Source organism: Hylaeus anthracinus, unplaced genomic scaffold, assembly GCF_026225885.1.
Source record: "Hylaeus anthracinus isolate JK02 unplaced genomic scaffold, UHH_iyHylAnth1.0_haploid 5, whole genome shotgun sequence".
NCBI classification, from domain to species: Eukaryota; Metazoa; Arthropoda; class Insecta; order Hymenoptera; family Colletidae; genus Hylaeus; species Hylaeus anthracinus.
In genome coordinates this window covers 9,905,706-9,924,008 of record NW_026535322.1, presented here as the reverse complement: position 1 = coordinate 9,924,008, position 18,303 = coordinate 9,905,706, and the positions used below count along the sequence as shown (strand labels likewise).

At 32.9% G+C, this 18,303-nt stretch overlaps 4 protein-coding genes across 9 annotated transcripts; 2 read left to right on the top strand and 2 right to left on the bottom strand.

Moving 5' to 3' along the window:
* Positions 1 to 36: 36 nt before the first annotated feature.
* LOC128895907 (protein disulfide-isomerase) lies at positions 37 to 3,907 on the bottom strand. The gene is made up of 8 exons (XM_054158894.1): positions 3,575 to 3,907; positions 2,744 to 3,075; positions 2,497 to 2,634; positions 2,191 to 2,421; positions 1,720 to 2,091; positions 1,504 to 1,632; positions 1,340 to 1,426; positions 37 to 1,194 (listed from the first exon to the last, which is right to left on the bottom strand). The coding sequence occupies exons 1-8, from the start codon at positions 3,720 to 3,722 to the stop codon at positions 1,144 to 1,146; spliced, it is 1,488 nt and encodes a 495-aa protein (XP_054014869.1). The 5' UTR covers positions 3,723 to 3,907; the 3' UTR covers positions 37 to 1,143.
* Positions 3,908 to 4,875: 968 nt separating this feature from the next.
* On the top strand, positions 4,876 to 6,758 carry LOC128895908 (methyltransferase-like protein 22). Of its 3 annotated transcripts, none has more exons than XM_054158898.1 (6): positions 4,876 to 5,034; positions 5,259 to 5,422; positions 5,583 to 5,720; positions 5,817 to 5,984; positions 6,076 to 6,243; positions 6,310 to 6,758. In XM_054158898.1, the coding sequence occupies exons 2-6, from the start codon at positions 5,350 to 5,352 to the stop codon at positions 6,624 to 6,626; spliced, it is 864 nt and encodes a 287-aa protein (XP_054014873.1). In that variant the 5' UTR covers positions 4,876 to 5,034; positions 5,259 to 5,349; the 3' UTR covers positions 6,627 to 6,758. The 3 variants fall into 3 exon arrangements, with proteins under 3 accessions (XP_054014873.1, XP_054014871.1, XP_054014872.1); XM_054158896.1 differs by having other exon boundaries at positions 5,799 to 5,984; XM_054158897.1 differs by lacking the exon at positions 4,876 to 5,034 and adding an exon at positions 5,136 to 5,156 and having other exon boundaries at positions 5,799 to 5,984.
* A 275-nt stretch (positions 6,759 to 7,033) lies between these two features.
* On the bottom strand, positions 7,034 to 14,287 carry LOC128895903 (polycomb protein suz12-B). Its single transcript, XM_054158888.1, has 9 exons — positions 13,034 to 14,287; positions 11,961 to 12,007; positions 11,253 to 11,436; positions 11,046 to 11,137; positions 10,742 to 10,934; positions 10,281 to 10,643; positions 9,877 to 10,202; positions 9,421 to 9,674; positions 7,034 to 9,342 (listed from the first exon to the last, which is right to left on the bottom strand). Exons 1-9 carry the CDS (start codon positions 13,131 to 13,133, stop codon positions 8,337 to 8,339), a joined length of 2,565 nt encoding a protein of 854 aa, XP_054014863.1. The 5' UTR covers positions 13,134 to 14,287; the 3' UTR covers positions 7,034 to 8,336.
* On the top strand, positions 12,247 to 17,071 carry LOC128895906 (probable glutamate--tRNA ligase, mitochondrial). 4 transcript variants are annotated; one of them, XM_054158893.1, is made up of 10 exons: positions 12,247 to 12,622; positions 12,702 to 12,859; positions 14,900 to 15,134; positions 15,312 to 15,507; positions 15,583 to 15,797; positions 15,886 to 16,108; positions 16,225 to 16,385; positions 16,449 to 16,612; positions 16,674 to 16,732; positions 16,909 to 17,071. In XM_054158893.1, the coding sequence occupies exons 2-10, from the start codon at positions 12,745 to 12,747 to the stop codon at positions 16,987 to 16,989; spliced, it is 1,449 nt and encodes a 482-aa protein (XP_054014868.1). In that variant the 5' UTR covers positions 12,247 to 12,622; positions 12,702 to 12,744; the 3' UTR covers positions 16,990 to 17,071. The 4 variants fall into 4 exon arrangements, with proteins under 4 accessions (XP_054014868.1, XP_054014867.1, XP_054014865.1 ...); XM_054158892.1 differs by having other exon boundaries at positions 16,850 to 17,071; XM_054158890.1 differs by having other exon boundaries at positions 12,252 to 12,622; positions 16,674 to 16,831.
* Positions 17,072 to 18,303: the final 1,232 nt, after the last annotated feature.

Genomic DNA, 18,303 nt, shown 5'->3' with positions numbered 1-18,303 from the left:
GAATTGTTCTGTGGAAATTAAATGAATACGAAGCTATAGAGTAATATATATCAAAATATATATTAGAATGATACATAATAAAGACTTAAGGATAATTCATTTTTCTTCTCTACCATTGATAATCCCAATACCTAAAATTTTTCTTTTATAAAATTTGTACCCAGTCGAACTCAGGAAGAAAACATTGAAATTGTTTCTACCTTGAATGGTCGCGAAACGATCGAATCGTGGATCGTTTTAAATGCTGTAAATGGAAATGTATTTATGAACGACAAAATTTTCGTAAAACGACTCCTTTAAAATGTCTACTTTATCGTAATAAGGACAATAATTTCTAGTATATGTGTGTCGTGTATTATACGCGCGCAAGTTTGTGTGTATATATGTAATAAAAAAAAACACAAAATTTTCTTATAAAAATAAAATGCGATTCATAGTTGTACGGGAATCTTAGCTTACTAATTGTTCACAAATTATATCTTCGTACATCGATATCACGAGATAAAAGTATTGCATGTATACACTGCAATTTTCAGAGAGTGAAAAGTTACAGTAAAAAAAAAAAAAAAAAAATAAAAATAAAAAAACGAACAAACAATATGAGAGGCTTGACTGCTTTACTCCTAAATTGTATTTCGATATATAAATAATCATCGTACCTCGCATTCATATTAAACCTAACATATATATAAAATAAACTGTTTTCTTCCAATTATATGCAGTATATCACTTCAGTCGTACAGAGCATGTATCGTAATCAAAGTATGCCAATCGCATTACGCGTTTCAGGACGAATTACCTGAAACTTGAACTACAAATATCTCCGTCGCTTTCTTCGTACATCTCTAGCCGCAAACTATTTTTTCATTATCACCAATAAGATATTTGCAACTCCAATCTTAGATAACTCGACTCGTATAAATATATAAACAACCCCTATGCAAGACTGTAAGTAAAATCTTAACAGTTAATTCTACACATTGAAAAACTCATTTATAAACGCAAGTCTGAAAGTAACAAAATGACGATAGATGATTCGAAAGTCTTCTTCTATAAATTAATATGTTTTAAGTAGAATTGCAAAGTTTATCAACTGCAAATAGAAGTGGGAAATTATTTGATTTACTCCTTAGTAATGATAGTTTACAATTCATCTTTTCTTGGCACATCATCGTCTTCATCTTCTTCTTGAGCCTGCAATAAAACAAACGTTAGATTCCGCGATTAATGTGAGTCGATGGATATAGACGACAGCCCATTAACACTAACGTTCATCTGAGAGAAAAGAAAATTTATATGCTAACGGGTTAAATATGTTATGTAATAAATATATACGAACTTCTTCAGCAGCTTGACCATAAGCACCATCGGACTCGATAAATTGGGAAAGTCCATCGAGTGTTCTTTTACCATTGTATTCGACAGCCTAAAAATTTATTTGATAAATATCATTAACGATCGAATAGCCGTTACCCGTTCAATGTAAAGATTTAAGATACTTACGTCGTTTGTTTCCTTCTTATAAAGTATAATTGTAGGATAATTAACGACTCTTACGTCGTCTAATTCGTTCGCAACAGCGTCCATTTTTGCTATGACTAAATCATCCTTGTCCTTGTATTTCTCCCCGAGCTAAAATTGTACGAAATAACATTTGTAAATTTTTGCTAAAAATTTTTGTTACTTTTAAAAGCAAAAATCAATAACAATCAAACGTACCGCTTCGTAAATAGGAATCAGTTGCTGACAATGTCCGCACCATGGTGCATAGAACTCGACTAAAACGTTCTTCTTTTTATCGAATGCAACTTCATGGAAGTTAGTACCAACGAGAACTTTCACAGGATTTTTATCCCAATCTTCGGGCAAATCTTGCGTAAGTAAATGTCTCTTCAGTTTGCCTTCGACGAATGCAGTCACGAATTCCAAAACGTTTTCGCTGGTTAATTCTGGTTTCTCCGGCTTGTACTTATCCATATCTCGTTCAAGTTTGATAAGACGCATAGCAGGTACTTCAGTTTTCTTCATACCGAAGTATTCCAAGATTCGTTCGTGATCAGACTCATCGGCATTGATCGTAACAAATAAGACCTACGTGTATATTGCGCAATGTATTAATGTCTTTCATAAAAATTAACGTGGGAGGACGTTAACGTATTATTTATATACACGATTCGTATTTGTACGCACCTGGTCACGGAATTTCTTCGCCGGTTCCTTAATTTTCTCTACGTACTCATCGAAATGACCCGCTTCTTTACTAAGGAACACTAGAAGATGGCTTCTAATATCACCGCTGAAGATTTTTTGTGCGGTGTCCTGATTAAACTCGACAACCAAAGGCAGCGAGTGCACGAAAATGAAGTTTCGTAATTTCTTAGCATCCAGTTCCTCGTTAAATTCATCCTTGCCTTCGTCGAACTAAGATAGATATTAATTAAACTAGAGAATAGCACGAGAATAGCAACTAAACTTAATTCGAATTAATTCGAATACCTTTTTGAATAAAACGACTTTTCCATCTTCCACTCCGTACTCGCTAAAAACTTCGTCGCTGCTGCTTATACCAAACACGTGATCGTCGACGGCATTACCGACCTCCAAAAATACTTTCGCTGCATCCGATTCTACGTCCTGATGAAATTATAAAATAAATGTATAAGGTCTCCAGGTCTATCGAAATCGATGAAGTTAATTAAAGCTACTTTGTTATTTCAAATAAAACATATGAAATATAATCAACCTTAAAGAATCCGACAATCGCGACGTTCTCCGCTTCGATAAACGCTTTAGCTTCTTCGACCGTTGGTAAATCTTTAGCGACCGGGCCAGTTTTTTTTGTCAGCCAGTTTATAATATCGTCCGCTTGACGACCGCCGCTATAATCAATGACGGAACCTTTACGGTAAAATTTAAGAGTCGGATATCCTTTAATGGCGTGCTTCTCAGCTAATTCAGTTTCCAAAGTTGCGTCTACTTTGGCTAACTTCACAGACGAACCGGTCTCTTGTAACTTCTTCGCTGCTTTAGCATATTCAGGTGCCAGGGCCTTGCAGTGTCCGCACCACGGAGCATCTAAATATTAAATAATAGGAATAAATATGATTAAAGGAATATTGTAGATATAATTTTTACCATTTTAGTAGGCAGCGAAAGGGTGAAATATATTTCTATATATATTGAAATTTGTTCGTTCCATCAAATTATAAATATAATAAACTGATATGTTATTGTTTCTTTTACAAAATTACAAATTGTCAATAATAATCATGAGGAAAGCGAGGTGTCGCATGCGTAAAAATGAAATTTGTTTGTAAATTGTGGAAATCGGAACGTTCATTGTTAAGATCGATACCGTTAAATTGTAATTTCGTGTCGTTGGAAACAAATTGAAAATATTGCCAACAAGTGGCGTTAACGTTAGAAACCGGCATCCGAATGGTGACGTGTAAAGACCGAGCATCTGGATTAGCTTCAGTCAGATTTCGGGTGTTGCATGCGATACCAACGAACGAAATTAACACAGATACGAATCAAGGAAACGGTTGAACCAGAGAAACGAATTATTACTTACAAAATTCGATGAGCAGATAATCATTTTCCTTGATGGCTTCGTCGACGTTGTCTTTCGTGAGCACTAGAACAGCGTCTTCGGTTTCGATTTTCGCCAAAGTAGCGGCGAACGAGAAGAACACTAAAAACGTTACCGTAGAAAACTTCATTTTTTTTCTTTATCAGAAGACAATGTTCTCGTTCTGCGATGATCGGCGGCACGACTCCGTAAAAAAAAAACACTTGTCGGGCGTACCGGAAAAAACAGTAAACTTGCCTATTACGGGTATCGAGATTAAAAGATACTCGACATTACTCGCCGAGGTGTACGAACAAAGTGATCAAGTACAATGATGTAGAGAACTATACAGTTGGTAGATCGTGGTTAATGCGTGGCATAGCATTCATCGTGGGAGCTGCTGATTGGCCGACGACGATATTCAAGATTTCTGGTAGGATGTTAACATTTGTTACATCGGTCAGGATATCGTTTAATTTATCAATGATAACGCACGAGTTTATTAGGAATTAATAGGCGAGGGGGCAAAAGTATCGAATTTTTTGTGAAATATACGGATAACTATTATTTACGATTATAAATTAATTACTGGTTACTATGATTACACGTGTATGAAATGTATACAATTTTGCCGGTAATTGTTACGTTATATCATACCATTATACTGTTTGAAGTAAAATTAATATGATAAGGTTTCAATGTTGCTAGATTTTTTGTCACAAAATGATATTTTTTTCAGAGTAATATATGTATATGTAAAATTGATTGTTAATAAAGTGTTCATTATTGTCACATATGTCTCGCACATTTTTTACCCAATTCTGCGCGCACAAATATAATTAATTGCATATCGAGTATCGTAAATTGAACCTCTTTTTCTGTAAATAATATCTCGAATATCATTTATTTTTTATGCAAAAATGTTTTAGCGCAATTTAAAACATGTAATATAAACATCTTGTGTAATATTCCAATCTATTTGCCTCGATTGTAAAACGATCGAGACAGTAAAACCAAAGAGTATTAGTCTAATACTCTTTGAGTAAAACGATTCGAATAACTTAATCGAGAACATGATTAAAGTAAAATTAAAATTAGCAATTGTTTTTTTATACCCGATGATTTAGATTAATTATTTTTAGCACGACATTAAAAGGATATTTCAAACGAAAATATTCGTAGTAATATTCATTGACATATGTTTACTGTACAACGTAGTGTCGCTCCTTTTTTTTTCCATCTCTTAAAATTCAATTGTAAAACGGCACTTTGATATTTCGAGACGAAAGTAATATTTAAATTTCCCAGCAATGTTTTAATGTGCAATAGCGCATTACATAAGCGTAGTTGAAATATAGACACCCGAATAAATGGAATGAATAAGTCGTACGAAGTCGTCGCGTACAGATAGTGCAAGATAGGATTGTAACCGCTTTACATTTCGGGTCTTATTGTAATACACGGTACTTCTATTATGAAATATTATTTCCACGCGCAAACATGGTTTTTTTTTCTTTTTTTCAACTATAATCAGTAAATGTGCATATCTTTGTATACTTAAGAAAAACAACCAGCTGAAGATAATGTATTTGTCACAATAGTTTGAATCAAACGTCAAACCGATCGATCAATCTAATTTTATACTTTGATAAAATTGTTATTAAATAATTATTCCTGTTTTATCTAGATACAAGCGATGGAATGTATATTCTGTGTAAGGTGATAATCGAAAGGAAAATTGAAAAATTTGTATACAATTGTGCATTTTCGCGACCAGTATGACATTGTATAAAGTAACATCGGAAATATTCACGGAAAACAAGAATTCTTCTGTAATATCTGAAAATGGCAGTAAGTTTGTTATTTTTTTTAATTTCTATGGAATATCGTATCCATTATATCACATTTTTATATAATTTTGTAGTGACATATCTGTTAATCAACATATATATTATGTATGTATGTATGTATAATATATATATATATATATATAATCATAATACACTTTCAGATGCAGTGACCAAATTTGTTTTCAAGTATCCATCCTATATGATTAAACCGAAACATGAATTAAACCAAAACAGTAATTTAATAGACAGCGACAATGATTTAGATATAGAAAGGCAAGAAGAAGGAACATTATTAATAGGTTTAAATGAACTTCTAACTAGTTATATAATATCTGAAATAATTGTCTCAATATATAAACACAAATACATATTTTTAGAACATCGTACATCTACAGAACTGCGACATGTTGGATTGCAGGTATGGCGAGGTGCCCTGTTACTAGCTGATTATATATTGTCTAATCCTGGTTTATTTGAAAGCAAGGTAGTGTTAGAATTGGGTGCCGGCGTTGGTTTAACCAGCATAGTAGCAAGTTTTTTAGCTAAGGAAGTAATATGTACAGGTAATTAAAAAGAACTTATTTTTAATACTATGTAAATTATACACCATTCGTACATATTAAATATTAACATATTTCTCGTTTCTTTTTTCAGATGTCGATATAGAAGGAATATTGAAATTAATACATAGAAATTTCACCAGAAATAGCGTTTACGTTAAATCTAAAATTTCCGTTAAAGAATTAAATTTTTTCGATTTAAAGTGGCCTACATCCTATGAAAAAAGTGTAAACGTAGCAACTATTATTTTGGCTGCAGATGGTAAATTATAATTTTATACAAGCGTAAAACCGATATACTATTATTAATAGCATGGTATATTTACAGTTATTTATGATGAAAACATAACGGAAGGATTTGTTCAAACGTTAGTAAAACTCTTGGATTCGGAAATTCCAAAAGTTGCCTACATCACTTTAGAGAAGAGATTTGTTTTTACTACGGCCAATATGGATACTACCGCTCCTATGTACGAAGACTTTTTAAAATGCTTTGAAACGCACAACCTTAACTGGCGCATCGAGTATATTAAAATAGACTTTCCGCAATATTTCAAATACGATAGAGTGAAATATATGATACTCTTGAAAATAGAAAATAAACAAAGCAAACAACATAATTTAACGGACAACAATTGCAAATAGAAAGAATGAAAAAAATGATAAATCCTAAAACTTTACATTGTAATATATATTTTCCATTGAAAGCAACAAATATTTGTGTACATAACGATATTTATGAATTTTTTAAAGAGTATTAAATAAAACAAATGAATCGTTATTATTGTAGAAAATGAATACTCCTATAAAAAAACATGACTGTTTAATAGTAGTAGTAATGTTTTTGCGTCTACATATTATTATTGTAATAATTTAAAAAAAAGCATGTAACCTTTTGTATATTGTACATATGTAAATACTACAATCAGTCAAACTGTATACTCGACATCGTTAAACTGAAATATTTTGCTAATCTGTAGTAATATATTATTATTCCTAAAAGATTCAAAAGAAACGGCGATTTTAACAATTTCAAATAAAAATATTTACGATTTATCGTGTCCATCTGTTTATTGTATTTTTTTTGTTTGTTTTATTTACAACCTAGCATACGTAATAATATTAATGGACAGTAATAAAAGTCGTTCGAAGAGAACAATGATTCCTCATAAACGAGTACCAAGGGCTTAAACGAAATTAAATAATTCTACCTAATCGGAACTATAAAAAGAAAGCGTCACAGGAATGTAATAGTTTCTTCGAACGACCATCGGCAGTAAAATCGTGTATATTACACACACAGAATAAGTTCATTTTGATACGCTAAATTTCATATCCCCCAAGTTAATCTGTGAGAACGACAATCAGCTGTGAAACCCTTTTTCTAAATAAAAAACCATATAGACATCTAACGCGTACAAATGAATGTCTATTCAACTTGAAGATTACAAATGAACGATAGTCACTCTCATGTTCAGATTCCCTGGCTTGTAAAAGGCACTTCTTTCTACTTAGATCTTACTTTGGAGTAAAACTTATAATTTACAGCCTCAGTTTATTAAATTGAATTTACAAGAAGTATTCGAAGTAATCGTACCAAGGTCCCATGTGTCGAGAGATTGAATGATAGTATTTTAATTTTTTGTATCAACCTCAGATATCAATAAATTCGTCTAATTCATCTAATCGATAATTTAAATTAACATTACGTAGAAGGTAAAGTCTACCATCCTTAACTACGAGCATACTAAATTCATTCCGGTGCTCTCGAATCACTCCGCGAACAGTAAATACATATAAATTTAATATATTATTTTTCATTATTTTAATGTTTCTTGTTTCGTTTCAGTTTTGTTATTAAAATATTATATCTTACAAATAATGAAAATTATAAGTATACGAGGCAATAAGATTTGTGTACATTACTAAGCAAATAAAAGCTTCAGAAAATTGAAAACAAAGTGTTATTGACTAGACAAAAAAAAAAAAAGAACGAGCGTGTTATACTTTTACGAAATAAGATTTTCAGTTGAATGTAATCGACACGAATTCATTTCGTTATACGATTTTTGTCTTTTCTTGTTTTAAATATTGTTTAAAATTGGCAGTTACTCAAACTGCGTTTATCTGAAAAAATCTGTTATTTATTTCATTTTCACGTTAAACCTTCGAATTCATAGAAAATTGATTTAGTGTCTAGAGCAATGATTATAAAGTATTAGCTGTAATATCAATCCTTCTAATTGTAATTATATTCTTTGCAACAAATACTGTACAAAAACGTACAATCGGCATAGTAACACATGTACAACGGTTACTAATAACGTTTCTCTCTTTTTTATTTTGGAGTAAGTTTTAGTGTGCGTTACCACCATTTGGTATTGAATCCAAAACCAATTTTCTTCTATGATATTCGTTACTTGCACTCTCACTGGCCATAGATTTCCGCCGTAAAGGCGTCGTATTTTCAGAAATTTGACCTATTGAATTTGTACTTTTACGCCGCGTAGGTAAATCGTTCATTTGTTTCTGTCCTGTTTCATTTTGATTAGACACACCGTTAGATATCGAAACCATCGTAGAAGTTTTACTATTAATTGTATTCGTTACGCAAACCGTGGAAACAGTTTTATTCGTACTGCTTTGCATAGATGTAAACGTCCCAGAATTTTTGTTAATAGAATTTTGAATCGCGTTATGATTTACAGTCTTGTTTGACGATGTTGTTATCATACTAGCATGTTTGCTAACATTATTATGGATAGACACCGTGGTTTTTACGTTCTGCGAATTCGGCGAGCCAAGCGGCAAAGAAGTCTTCCGTCTCGCGTTGGAACTTGTTCCATCGCTATTAAAATTTACTTTAGTACATGTACTACTCATTTTATTAGTGTCCGCCGATGCATGACAACCCGAACTGATCCATTTTTCGACTTGAGCTTCGTGAGACTTTTGTAAAACTTTTCGGATATCGCTATTCTCGCCTCCCTCTTTCATGATCTCTTGTAACTTTTGAATCGTTTGATACAAGATTACAGGACTGATCAGACCGAAATCGAACAGACTGCACATATGTAAAACGAAATTACGGTATAAATTTTTCATGAGCAATTCCTTTCCTTTAGTCTCTAGAAACATGTGGCAGGCCAATGGTATTTGACAGTCTCCTACGTAGCCATGTTTCATGACATGTAGATTCCACATTTTCATTAGTTCTTTTTCTCCTTCGTTCACGTCCGTGAAATCGTCGATCATCATCATCGTTTTTGTTTGCAACCACCTTGGATCGTTCTCGCCTTCGGAATCGATATCCATTTCTTTCGGATATATAGGCAAACAGGTAACGGTGTGATGATACAATCTAAAAGAAATTTTCATAATACATATCGTAATATAATAACGAAGAACGATACACGTGGCTCGTATCTATGCGTTGTACCTATTGTGTCCTGTAATATAAGGTCTTTGGCTTTCGAATTCATTCTCGTCGAGTTCGAGAAACTCGGAGAGACTTGGTTTGGTCCTTTTCGGACGACACACTAAGATATTTGTCACGCTTGTGCGTCTCGTTGGACCTGTCCTTGAGAAAGCTGCGCTAGAAGGTTGCGAAATCAGCTCGTGAGGACTACCTGCGTACGAACCATCATAGCATTCGTTTATTGCTACATCTATACGAGCACCTTGTGGAATCGGCTATCAAAATAAATATCATTTATTTTAGAACGTTCGATTATCATAAAAACACATTTAAAAAAAAGAAGTTATAGATCCGATAGTGGAATTGTAAAAAAGAAGAAAGGACAAACTTTTAGATTGTATTTAATTCGACTAAAGGATCTGCAATTTTCTTTAACGCAAGGCACAACCACCAGCATCGTATAAAATAAGCACTTACCACGTACGTGAACGTGAATCGCGAATGACATAATTTTAGATGTTTTAAAAGTGAATAAAGTTTTCCACAGTCTAAAGAGCACCATGGACAATGTAGATCCTCGCAGGCTTCCGTTTGTTGACGACTATTATTATTATACAGAAATTGATAAACTATTTGCTGTGTACCCATCGAGATTTCCGTTGTCTTTTCATTGGGCGTTATCATTCTCGAAGAATTAAGAGGACTAGGTGTTGGCAGTGTACTATTATTATTATGATGATTATGATGATTACTATTATTGGTACTACTATTATTGTTATTTGTGGAAGAACGTTCTAGACCAGCTGAAACAATCAAATACGAAACATTAATATCATCCTCTTCATATTACTAGATTTATAAGAGACAAGAAAAAAGCTCACTGTTTCCAGATCGATTTTCTTTGTTATCTCCATTCGGTACTGGATGTATCGGAGTTGGTCTATCCACCAAACCGTTACTCGGTTCGGTTGTCCAATTAAGTCTAAATTTTAATGTCGGACCTTTACTGAACACTTCGAAAGGGCCGCATTCTTTAATTTCAGGTACAGACTCCCAAGAGCTGTGTTTCTTTGGGCTAGATCGAACATTGGTTTGTACTTCCTGTAAACCTAATTCATAATCGCCATCCGTCAACAAACATCGATTATGTTTATCGTACACTATGAGTTCGGAACCGTACAATTTTATTTCTTCTCCAGTTTTAAGCGAACCAGTGGAGGATTTACGACGCTTTTGAGCTGGTTCTGACAAAGGAAAGAAAAAAAAAGAAAAGAAAATAGAAATAAATTAATGTTACGATAATACATTTCCAATTTACTTTTTAAAGAAAGTCGTTACCAACCATCTAAATCACAGTTGTGTATAAGGCAGCCAGAATTGGACGTACAATAAACTCTAAGTAAAAGCATATAAGTCTTTGCTACGTGACCATTGTTTAAGCTGAACGATTCGTTGGGTATAGATATAGTAGGTGCTTTTGGCGGAGGTTGATTTTCGCAAGGATTAATTGGCACTTCACTTGTACCAACAGAAACCTGAAACGGAAAACAGGTGTGTGTATGTATATATACATTAAAATACAGAGAAAAACTAAATCAATCAATTCTATCTGTGGCTATAAAAGGCACTCTGAGAATCATACTTACCTGCATGATCGGTGAACTCACATCCTTTCGTTTCTTATGACAAATTTTCAATAATAACGTTTCTACTTTGACTGGATCTTGAGGTGCTTCAGCTGCAAATCATTACCGTAATTACTCGATAAAATTATATTAATCGAATTAACTATTGGACGCTGTCCTTTAGTCGAATAAATCAAAATAAAATTTATTCCTTTTGTAAAAGTTTACCTTTTTTATCGTAAAAACCTAAAAAAGTAAGAGTCATGTATCCACGAACACCAGGATTTTCCTCTTGATTGTTTTTCGACATTAATTTTTCCAATATCATGTCAATTTTAAACCCTCGTCGAGATTTATGGCTTCTAGACATACGTTGCTTCATATAAGTTAAATTTCTATATAGAAATATCGGCTAAAAAAAATATGTATCGTTTTTACATAATCAAATACATACTTGTTAACATACATACATTGAAATATATAATGAACACAAGCATAAAAAAGAAAACAAATATGATTTTGTTGTCAACTAAAATATAAAATAAATTTATATACCTACCGTGTTTATTTGTCAAAGACAAACATAAAAAGTTTCAAAGCATACTTCTACAATCTCTATTATGTTGCCGTTAAATTACACAAACGTTCACAAATGCACTACTGTAGTTTACATGTTTTCAATGATAACACGAAAAAATTCGCTTGATCGTTATTATAAAAAAAAGTGGATCAAATACATAGTGGACATATCCATTCATTTTGTTTAACGTGTACTTATCGTTTCGCTTTTACCTACTAAGCATCGTGTATTATTTTTTCTATTATTATCGAATATTAAATTATTCAGTTAACACTTTGAGGACAAACTGAACTATAAATAATAATCAATTTCAAATAAAGTACATGTACAAAGACGAATTACATCTCTTTACTTACTGAAATTTGGTTTCTTGTGCGTAGAAATCGATATATTTGAGTTGGTTCTGAAAAATAATAGAAACACATCATGAAACAAAAATCAAAGGAAATTAAATTTTTGTAAACTAACTAACTTTGAAAATATAACAATATTATATTATATAAGAGAAAAGTGTAGTTTGGTAAAATTCCCCTAGGTGGCAGAGAGGTTGACATCATTCTCAAAAGTGAAAGGGTACACGAAAGAGCATAAAAGCTGACTCCGATATCGCTAAGCACGATCCTTCGAGGTGATTATGAGATATGATGATTAGGTTAATCTCGTTTCGATACGAGAAGCCTGCAACTTATTATTGTTACGCATAAGAGCAGGTTATACCTTTCTGATCTCACGTTATTTTATAAAAAAATATACAATCCATCTTTGAATTGATTCTTCCAGAGTCAGCTTCTATTTAAATTTATTTAAAACACCAAACTACAGCGATCGAAACAAAAAATGTTTTTCTATAAAATTATATACATCGCGCGCAGAATATCACAGCGTAAAAAAAGTGTCATCGTTGAAATAAAAGTTTTCGTGTCAGCATTTCGAAAGTTACACGAAAGCGTGTCATATTTAACTCGCAATTTTCAAAGATAATTAAAAAGTAATTATCTTTCGTACAGTTTCGAGTAGAGTACGTATTTCGTATATTTCTTGTAATCATAACAGAAATCGTACGAGACAGTTCCCAACATATTTAAGATGCATTTCAGTTAAGAAAAGTAATCGCGGTTTCATTGGATAGATTACTTTGATATGAATATTTCCGAGAAAAACTGTAGCAGAACCAGGGAAAAGAATGACAGGTGTCCCATGCGGATTAAAGCGAAGGAGGGAACGGAAAGGAAACCGACGCGCGCTTCGGTGCTCGGTAAGGTTTTCAACAAAATGGGGTTATGTACGGTCGCTCTCTGCCGTTTACAGTAAACATTCGCGAAAGAAGGAAATCGTCGAACGCGTTCGAACTAGAGATCGTAAACGTTGGAATATTCTCCGATCGCGCTGGTAGATGGAAAAAAGAGTAATGGTAAATGCTGATTCTTACTTTCGAAGGCCTGTAGGAATAGCTCATGATCTGCTTGTATTTGATCCATTCGCGGACCCTTTTGCCCGTCTAGTTCTTTCTCCCGCTTTTTCGGCGGCATTTTCGCGCGATTCGTTGTCGAATATTCCACGGAAACTCACTTTCGTCACGTGAAAATACAATGACAACACCCGCCCCGCGCGAAATCTGCGGCGCTTAGCCAGCAACTAAAGCGCACCCTTATATCGTCGCCAGTAACTAAAACCGACTAATTTTTCGTTATCAGCAACGACGTACCTAAGCATTTCGGGGCCCCGTGCCAAATCTGCGGCGCTTAGCCAGTAACTAAACCAAATAATTTTCTTTGAGTATATGGACAAATAAGTCTATATATTCAAAGCTAATTTTTTGTTATCAGCAACGACGTACCTAAGTATTCCGAGGCCCCGAAACCGGCCGCTCATTGCTATAGATCAGGGGTGGCCAACCTGCGACCCGTGAGATTCGTCACACTTTTACAAAATATATTTTTATTTTATAATAGTCAGAGTAGTGAAAATCGATGTATTAAAAAAGTACATTAATTTTGCGTCCGTATATTCATAAATTAACTGTCGAATTATGAGAATAATTCATCAGAGCCCCCTAAAGCTCGGGTACCTCGGGATCGCTAAGCCCGTACTGTAACTACATTACAATCGAATGTAGCTACAGCCCCTGAGGACAAGAAATTAATTTGTTTCTCTTAAGACATACTTTAATTAAAAACCTGAACTTAATAATTAAAAGAAAGTTTATTACCATACACGAACAGTAGCTACAAATTATATGTTGTCTCCCGTTATTTTGACCTATCGCGATCACGTGGTTTTATTTATACCAATTCTCGTCTCATTGGACGAAATATCAGGGAAACAGATTTTCTTAGTATTTTTCGAATAATTTTCCAATGTTGGTATGATTATAACTCTCTAAACGTCTATTAGAGGGTAAACAGGTACGTTACTGTATAATACATTATCTTGTTCCGTGAAAACCTAGTGTAAGACTGAAACTGACCACGCATCGTTTCCTATAACTACAGCACTGGGCGCTCACTTAGCTCCTACTCGCGCATGCGCGCTGCTTTTAGCGTCAGTGAAGTATCTAATACGACCGTAAAATTGGCGCTTTTGGTTGCCACAAAGAAAAATAGAAGCGTAATGAATTAGGATTACGCATCGTGATGACATAAAAGATCTAGAAAGTAATCCGTCAGAGCAATTTTGTAAGATTGGCATTGAGATATACAGGATTGAATCACCATAATAAAGAAAAATTGAAATTGAAACTGACCACACATCGTTTCCTATAACTACGGCACTGGGCGCTCACTCAGCTTTTTTCGAGAGCGCATGCGTGAGCAGGAGCAGAATTGAGCCAAATTGAGCAGAATTTGACATCACAGACGTGTATCTAATAAGAGTTACACGTTTTTAGCTAACCTATTTCTGTTTCATGTAGCAATATTATAAATAAATATTAAACTTGAAATTATTATTATTCTATATACATATATATGTATATAGAATTATTATTATTATATGAAATAAGACAATTTTAATATTTGATGTAATTTAAGTCATAACCTTTGTATAATTTATCGTAAGATGCACCGAAACATACTTCGCACGCTAAGTATCCAATTTGAACAAAAGCGATTTTTTAAGAAAGATCAAGTAAGAGTTAGATTTGCACCTAGCCCGACTGGTACGTAACATGGCAACTGGTATTTATAATTTTATATGAATCGATTTGAAAATGAAAATATACATCCTGTGGTGTTATTTTTTTAATGTAACTTAGAAGTTTAATGTTACTTATGTATGCGTGTTATAAATTCTACAGGTTTATTGCACCTGGGTGGTTTACGTACAGCATTATATAATTATTTATTTGCTCGTGCAAATAATGGAACATTTATCTTAAGAATTGAAGATACGGATCAAAGTAGATGCGTACCTGGAGCAATAGAAAAAATTCAAAACGATCTATTATGGTCTGGAATTATATCTGACGAAGATCCCATAAGAGAAGGACCCTATGGGCCATATATACAGTCAAAACGACTTGAAATATATAAGTATGACAAACTTATGCTTCTTTAAGTAATAATAAATATAGGCATGCCTCTGGTTTATAATAATCTGTACTTAAGATACTTCAGCTATGCTCTATGCTTAGTTCTTACAACGTGATCCATATGTGTAAATTCTCAATGTAATATGAAGATCTTAATGTACTGCCGATTGAATTACAGAGAACAAGTACTTAAACTTTTAAGTAATCAATCTGCATATTACTGTTTCTGCACAGAAAGCAGACTGCAGTTATTGCGAAAAGAAGCTTTGAAGTGTGGACAAGTACCTAAGTATGATAACAGATGTCGACATTTGACTAGCAACAAAGTGAAAGAGCTCCTTGATAAGGGACATCCGCATTGTATCAGATTCAAGGTACAAAAAATAATATCGAATAGTATCGTCGTAATTAATTATAGCTTAGAGAAATTTTTCTTTATATTGTTGTAGTTATCTTCTGATCCTGAATGCGTCAATGATATAATATACGGTAAAGTAGTTCACGATGTCGCGCAATTCGAAGGAGATCCAATTATTATTAAAACGGATGGTTATCCGACCTATCATTTTGCAAATGTCGTCGACGATCATTTCATGAAAATAACCCACGTTTTACGAGGAATCGAATGGCAAATATCTACACCTAAGCATTTAATGATGTATAAGTAAGTCTAACTATTTGAAATTTTGGTCAACGATATTACTGATTTGTTGAAATTATCTATAAGAGATTATAATTATAATTATTTATAGAGCATTTAATTGGACTCCTCCCATTTACGGCCATTTACCTCTAATACTAAATGCCAATGGAACAAAATTATCAAAAAGGCAAAACGACATAAACATCGAGTTTCTTAGAAAAGAAGGAATTTTTCCATTGGCAGTTATAAATTATGTTATACACGCTGGCGGTGGTTTCGATAACAAAGGAGGTGTTGAATATATTAATTCTTATGAAGAATTAATTAAACAAGTAAATTTTCCGTTTTGAGATACCATTGTAATAAATTAATGATTTAGATTAATTATATTACATGCATATTTATCACGTTATATATTTGCATTAGTTTATCGTACTTATTCTTTCAGTTCGATATCTCTAAAATAAAAGTGAGTTCTAATAAACTCATACCCGAGAAATTATTGCAATTTAACAAACTGGAAATTTCTAAACTGGTAGCGAACGAAAAAAATAGAACATTTTTAGTTGAAAGAATTCAAAAACTAGTCATAGAAGCATTTCCAGACAGGTATGTACTTTTGTTTTAGTTACTTGTTACTTGGATTCTTGTGTTACTTTAACATTGTTTCAGGAAAAATGATGGAAGTTTACAATTGGACGAGGATCATATAATGGCAATATTGAAATGGGGACAGGAAAGAATATATAAATTAAGTGACCTGGTATCACCAAATTTATCCTTTTTATGGATTGTGCCAACTGCACCACTAGATGTTACACAATCAGGATGTTTAGGTATAATTTACATATTTATAAAATACTTACGTACGATTAAAATCACTGTTTCTTATTGCAGATGTACTTAAACTGTTTACCACGAAATTAACCGAAACCGATACTCAAACATACAACAAGGTATGGATTAATGATTACCTTAGAGAATTAGCTAACGAACATACTATTCCATTTCCGAAACTAATGCAAGCTTTACGCAGAATTCTTAGTGGTTTGAATGTAAGCTTCAAATTTCAGAGTCGAATTTTAAAAATTTTAAATAAATTTACAAAATTTATATCGTTATACTTTGTTAGGACGGCCCACCTGTTGGCGAAATGATGGAAATTTTAGGAAAAGACACTACGTTATCGAGGATAAACCGTTACATTTCTTGAAGCTAATCTTGTGATCGAATATATTTCTAAGTTTATACGATGTATTTAATATATTTATTAAATATAATATTTTTACTTTGAACTTTATAACAATTATTTATTGTTAGTATTATAGTTAAATTATTTCCGTATATGTAACGGTCACTGAACACGATAATTTAACGATAAATTAACGATAAAATATTGTTTACGCGAATCAGTGTGTTCACTTTGCACTATCACGCGCGGCGACGACCAATTCTCGTTCGCGTTCCGCGTAAGACTGCGTAGGACTGTAGAAAAACTATACGCACGCATCCACTCCCCACCCACTTCTCACGATTGAGGATCAGCTACCTGCGCGGGTAAAATTTTAAAGGACAATAATGACGACCGATCGCGCATAAATACATTCAGTCATTTACCCGTAAATAAATTTATAAGATATTAACTTATAAACTGAACAATCGTTTAACATACAGTTCCTATTACTCCTTTCATTTGTAAATATATAAATTGGTATAAACGATGAAATTTTCGATGGTATTATTTTGATAGAGAATATTTTATTTCTATTTCTCTTCCTTCGCCTAAGTCGCAATACACACATTTTCTGCAGCATTTTCGTGGAAATTACGCTCGCAAAACGTCTCCCGCTAATCGTATATGTAATTTTTAATTTAATTATAGTGAAAAAGACATCTAAATATAGTTCGATAAATTAAATTATTTACTATTCCTATAGGAAATGAAATTACAAATTATATTATCGATTATACGAATTACTACATTACGTGTCGTAAAGGTACAATAATTAGCTTTAATTTTATTGATATAAATTAGTTTCTCTAATATTTAATTAGGCCAGGGGAGGAGAACCTTTTGGGATTGAAAGGAGGCATGTCAATCAATTTTGACAGAAGTGGAAAAGAGATGTAGATTTAAATGTGAATTAATATATTTTTGTTTTTTTACAAAATCATAAACGAGCAAATGAGTTTTTGGTCTACAAAAAGGCCCTAAGTTTCCTATCCCTGACCTAAATCATAAGAATGGAAATACTAATGTAATTATACTTGATGCGTAAGGTGTAGTTTCCCAAGGAACATTTAAGTTTTAACTCGAACTAAAAGTTCATTATCGATTGAAATAAAAATACAAATCAATTATATATACATAATAAATCAATTAATTCCGAAAGAAATTTACTCCTTACTCAAATATAATTTTAAAACTAATACGCTTTGCAATTAAAATTTGTAATCGTACAAAGATCGAGTATGTCGACATATAAATACAGTATTAACTGAAAATATAAATACGAAGTATACAAGT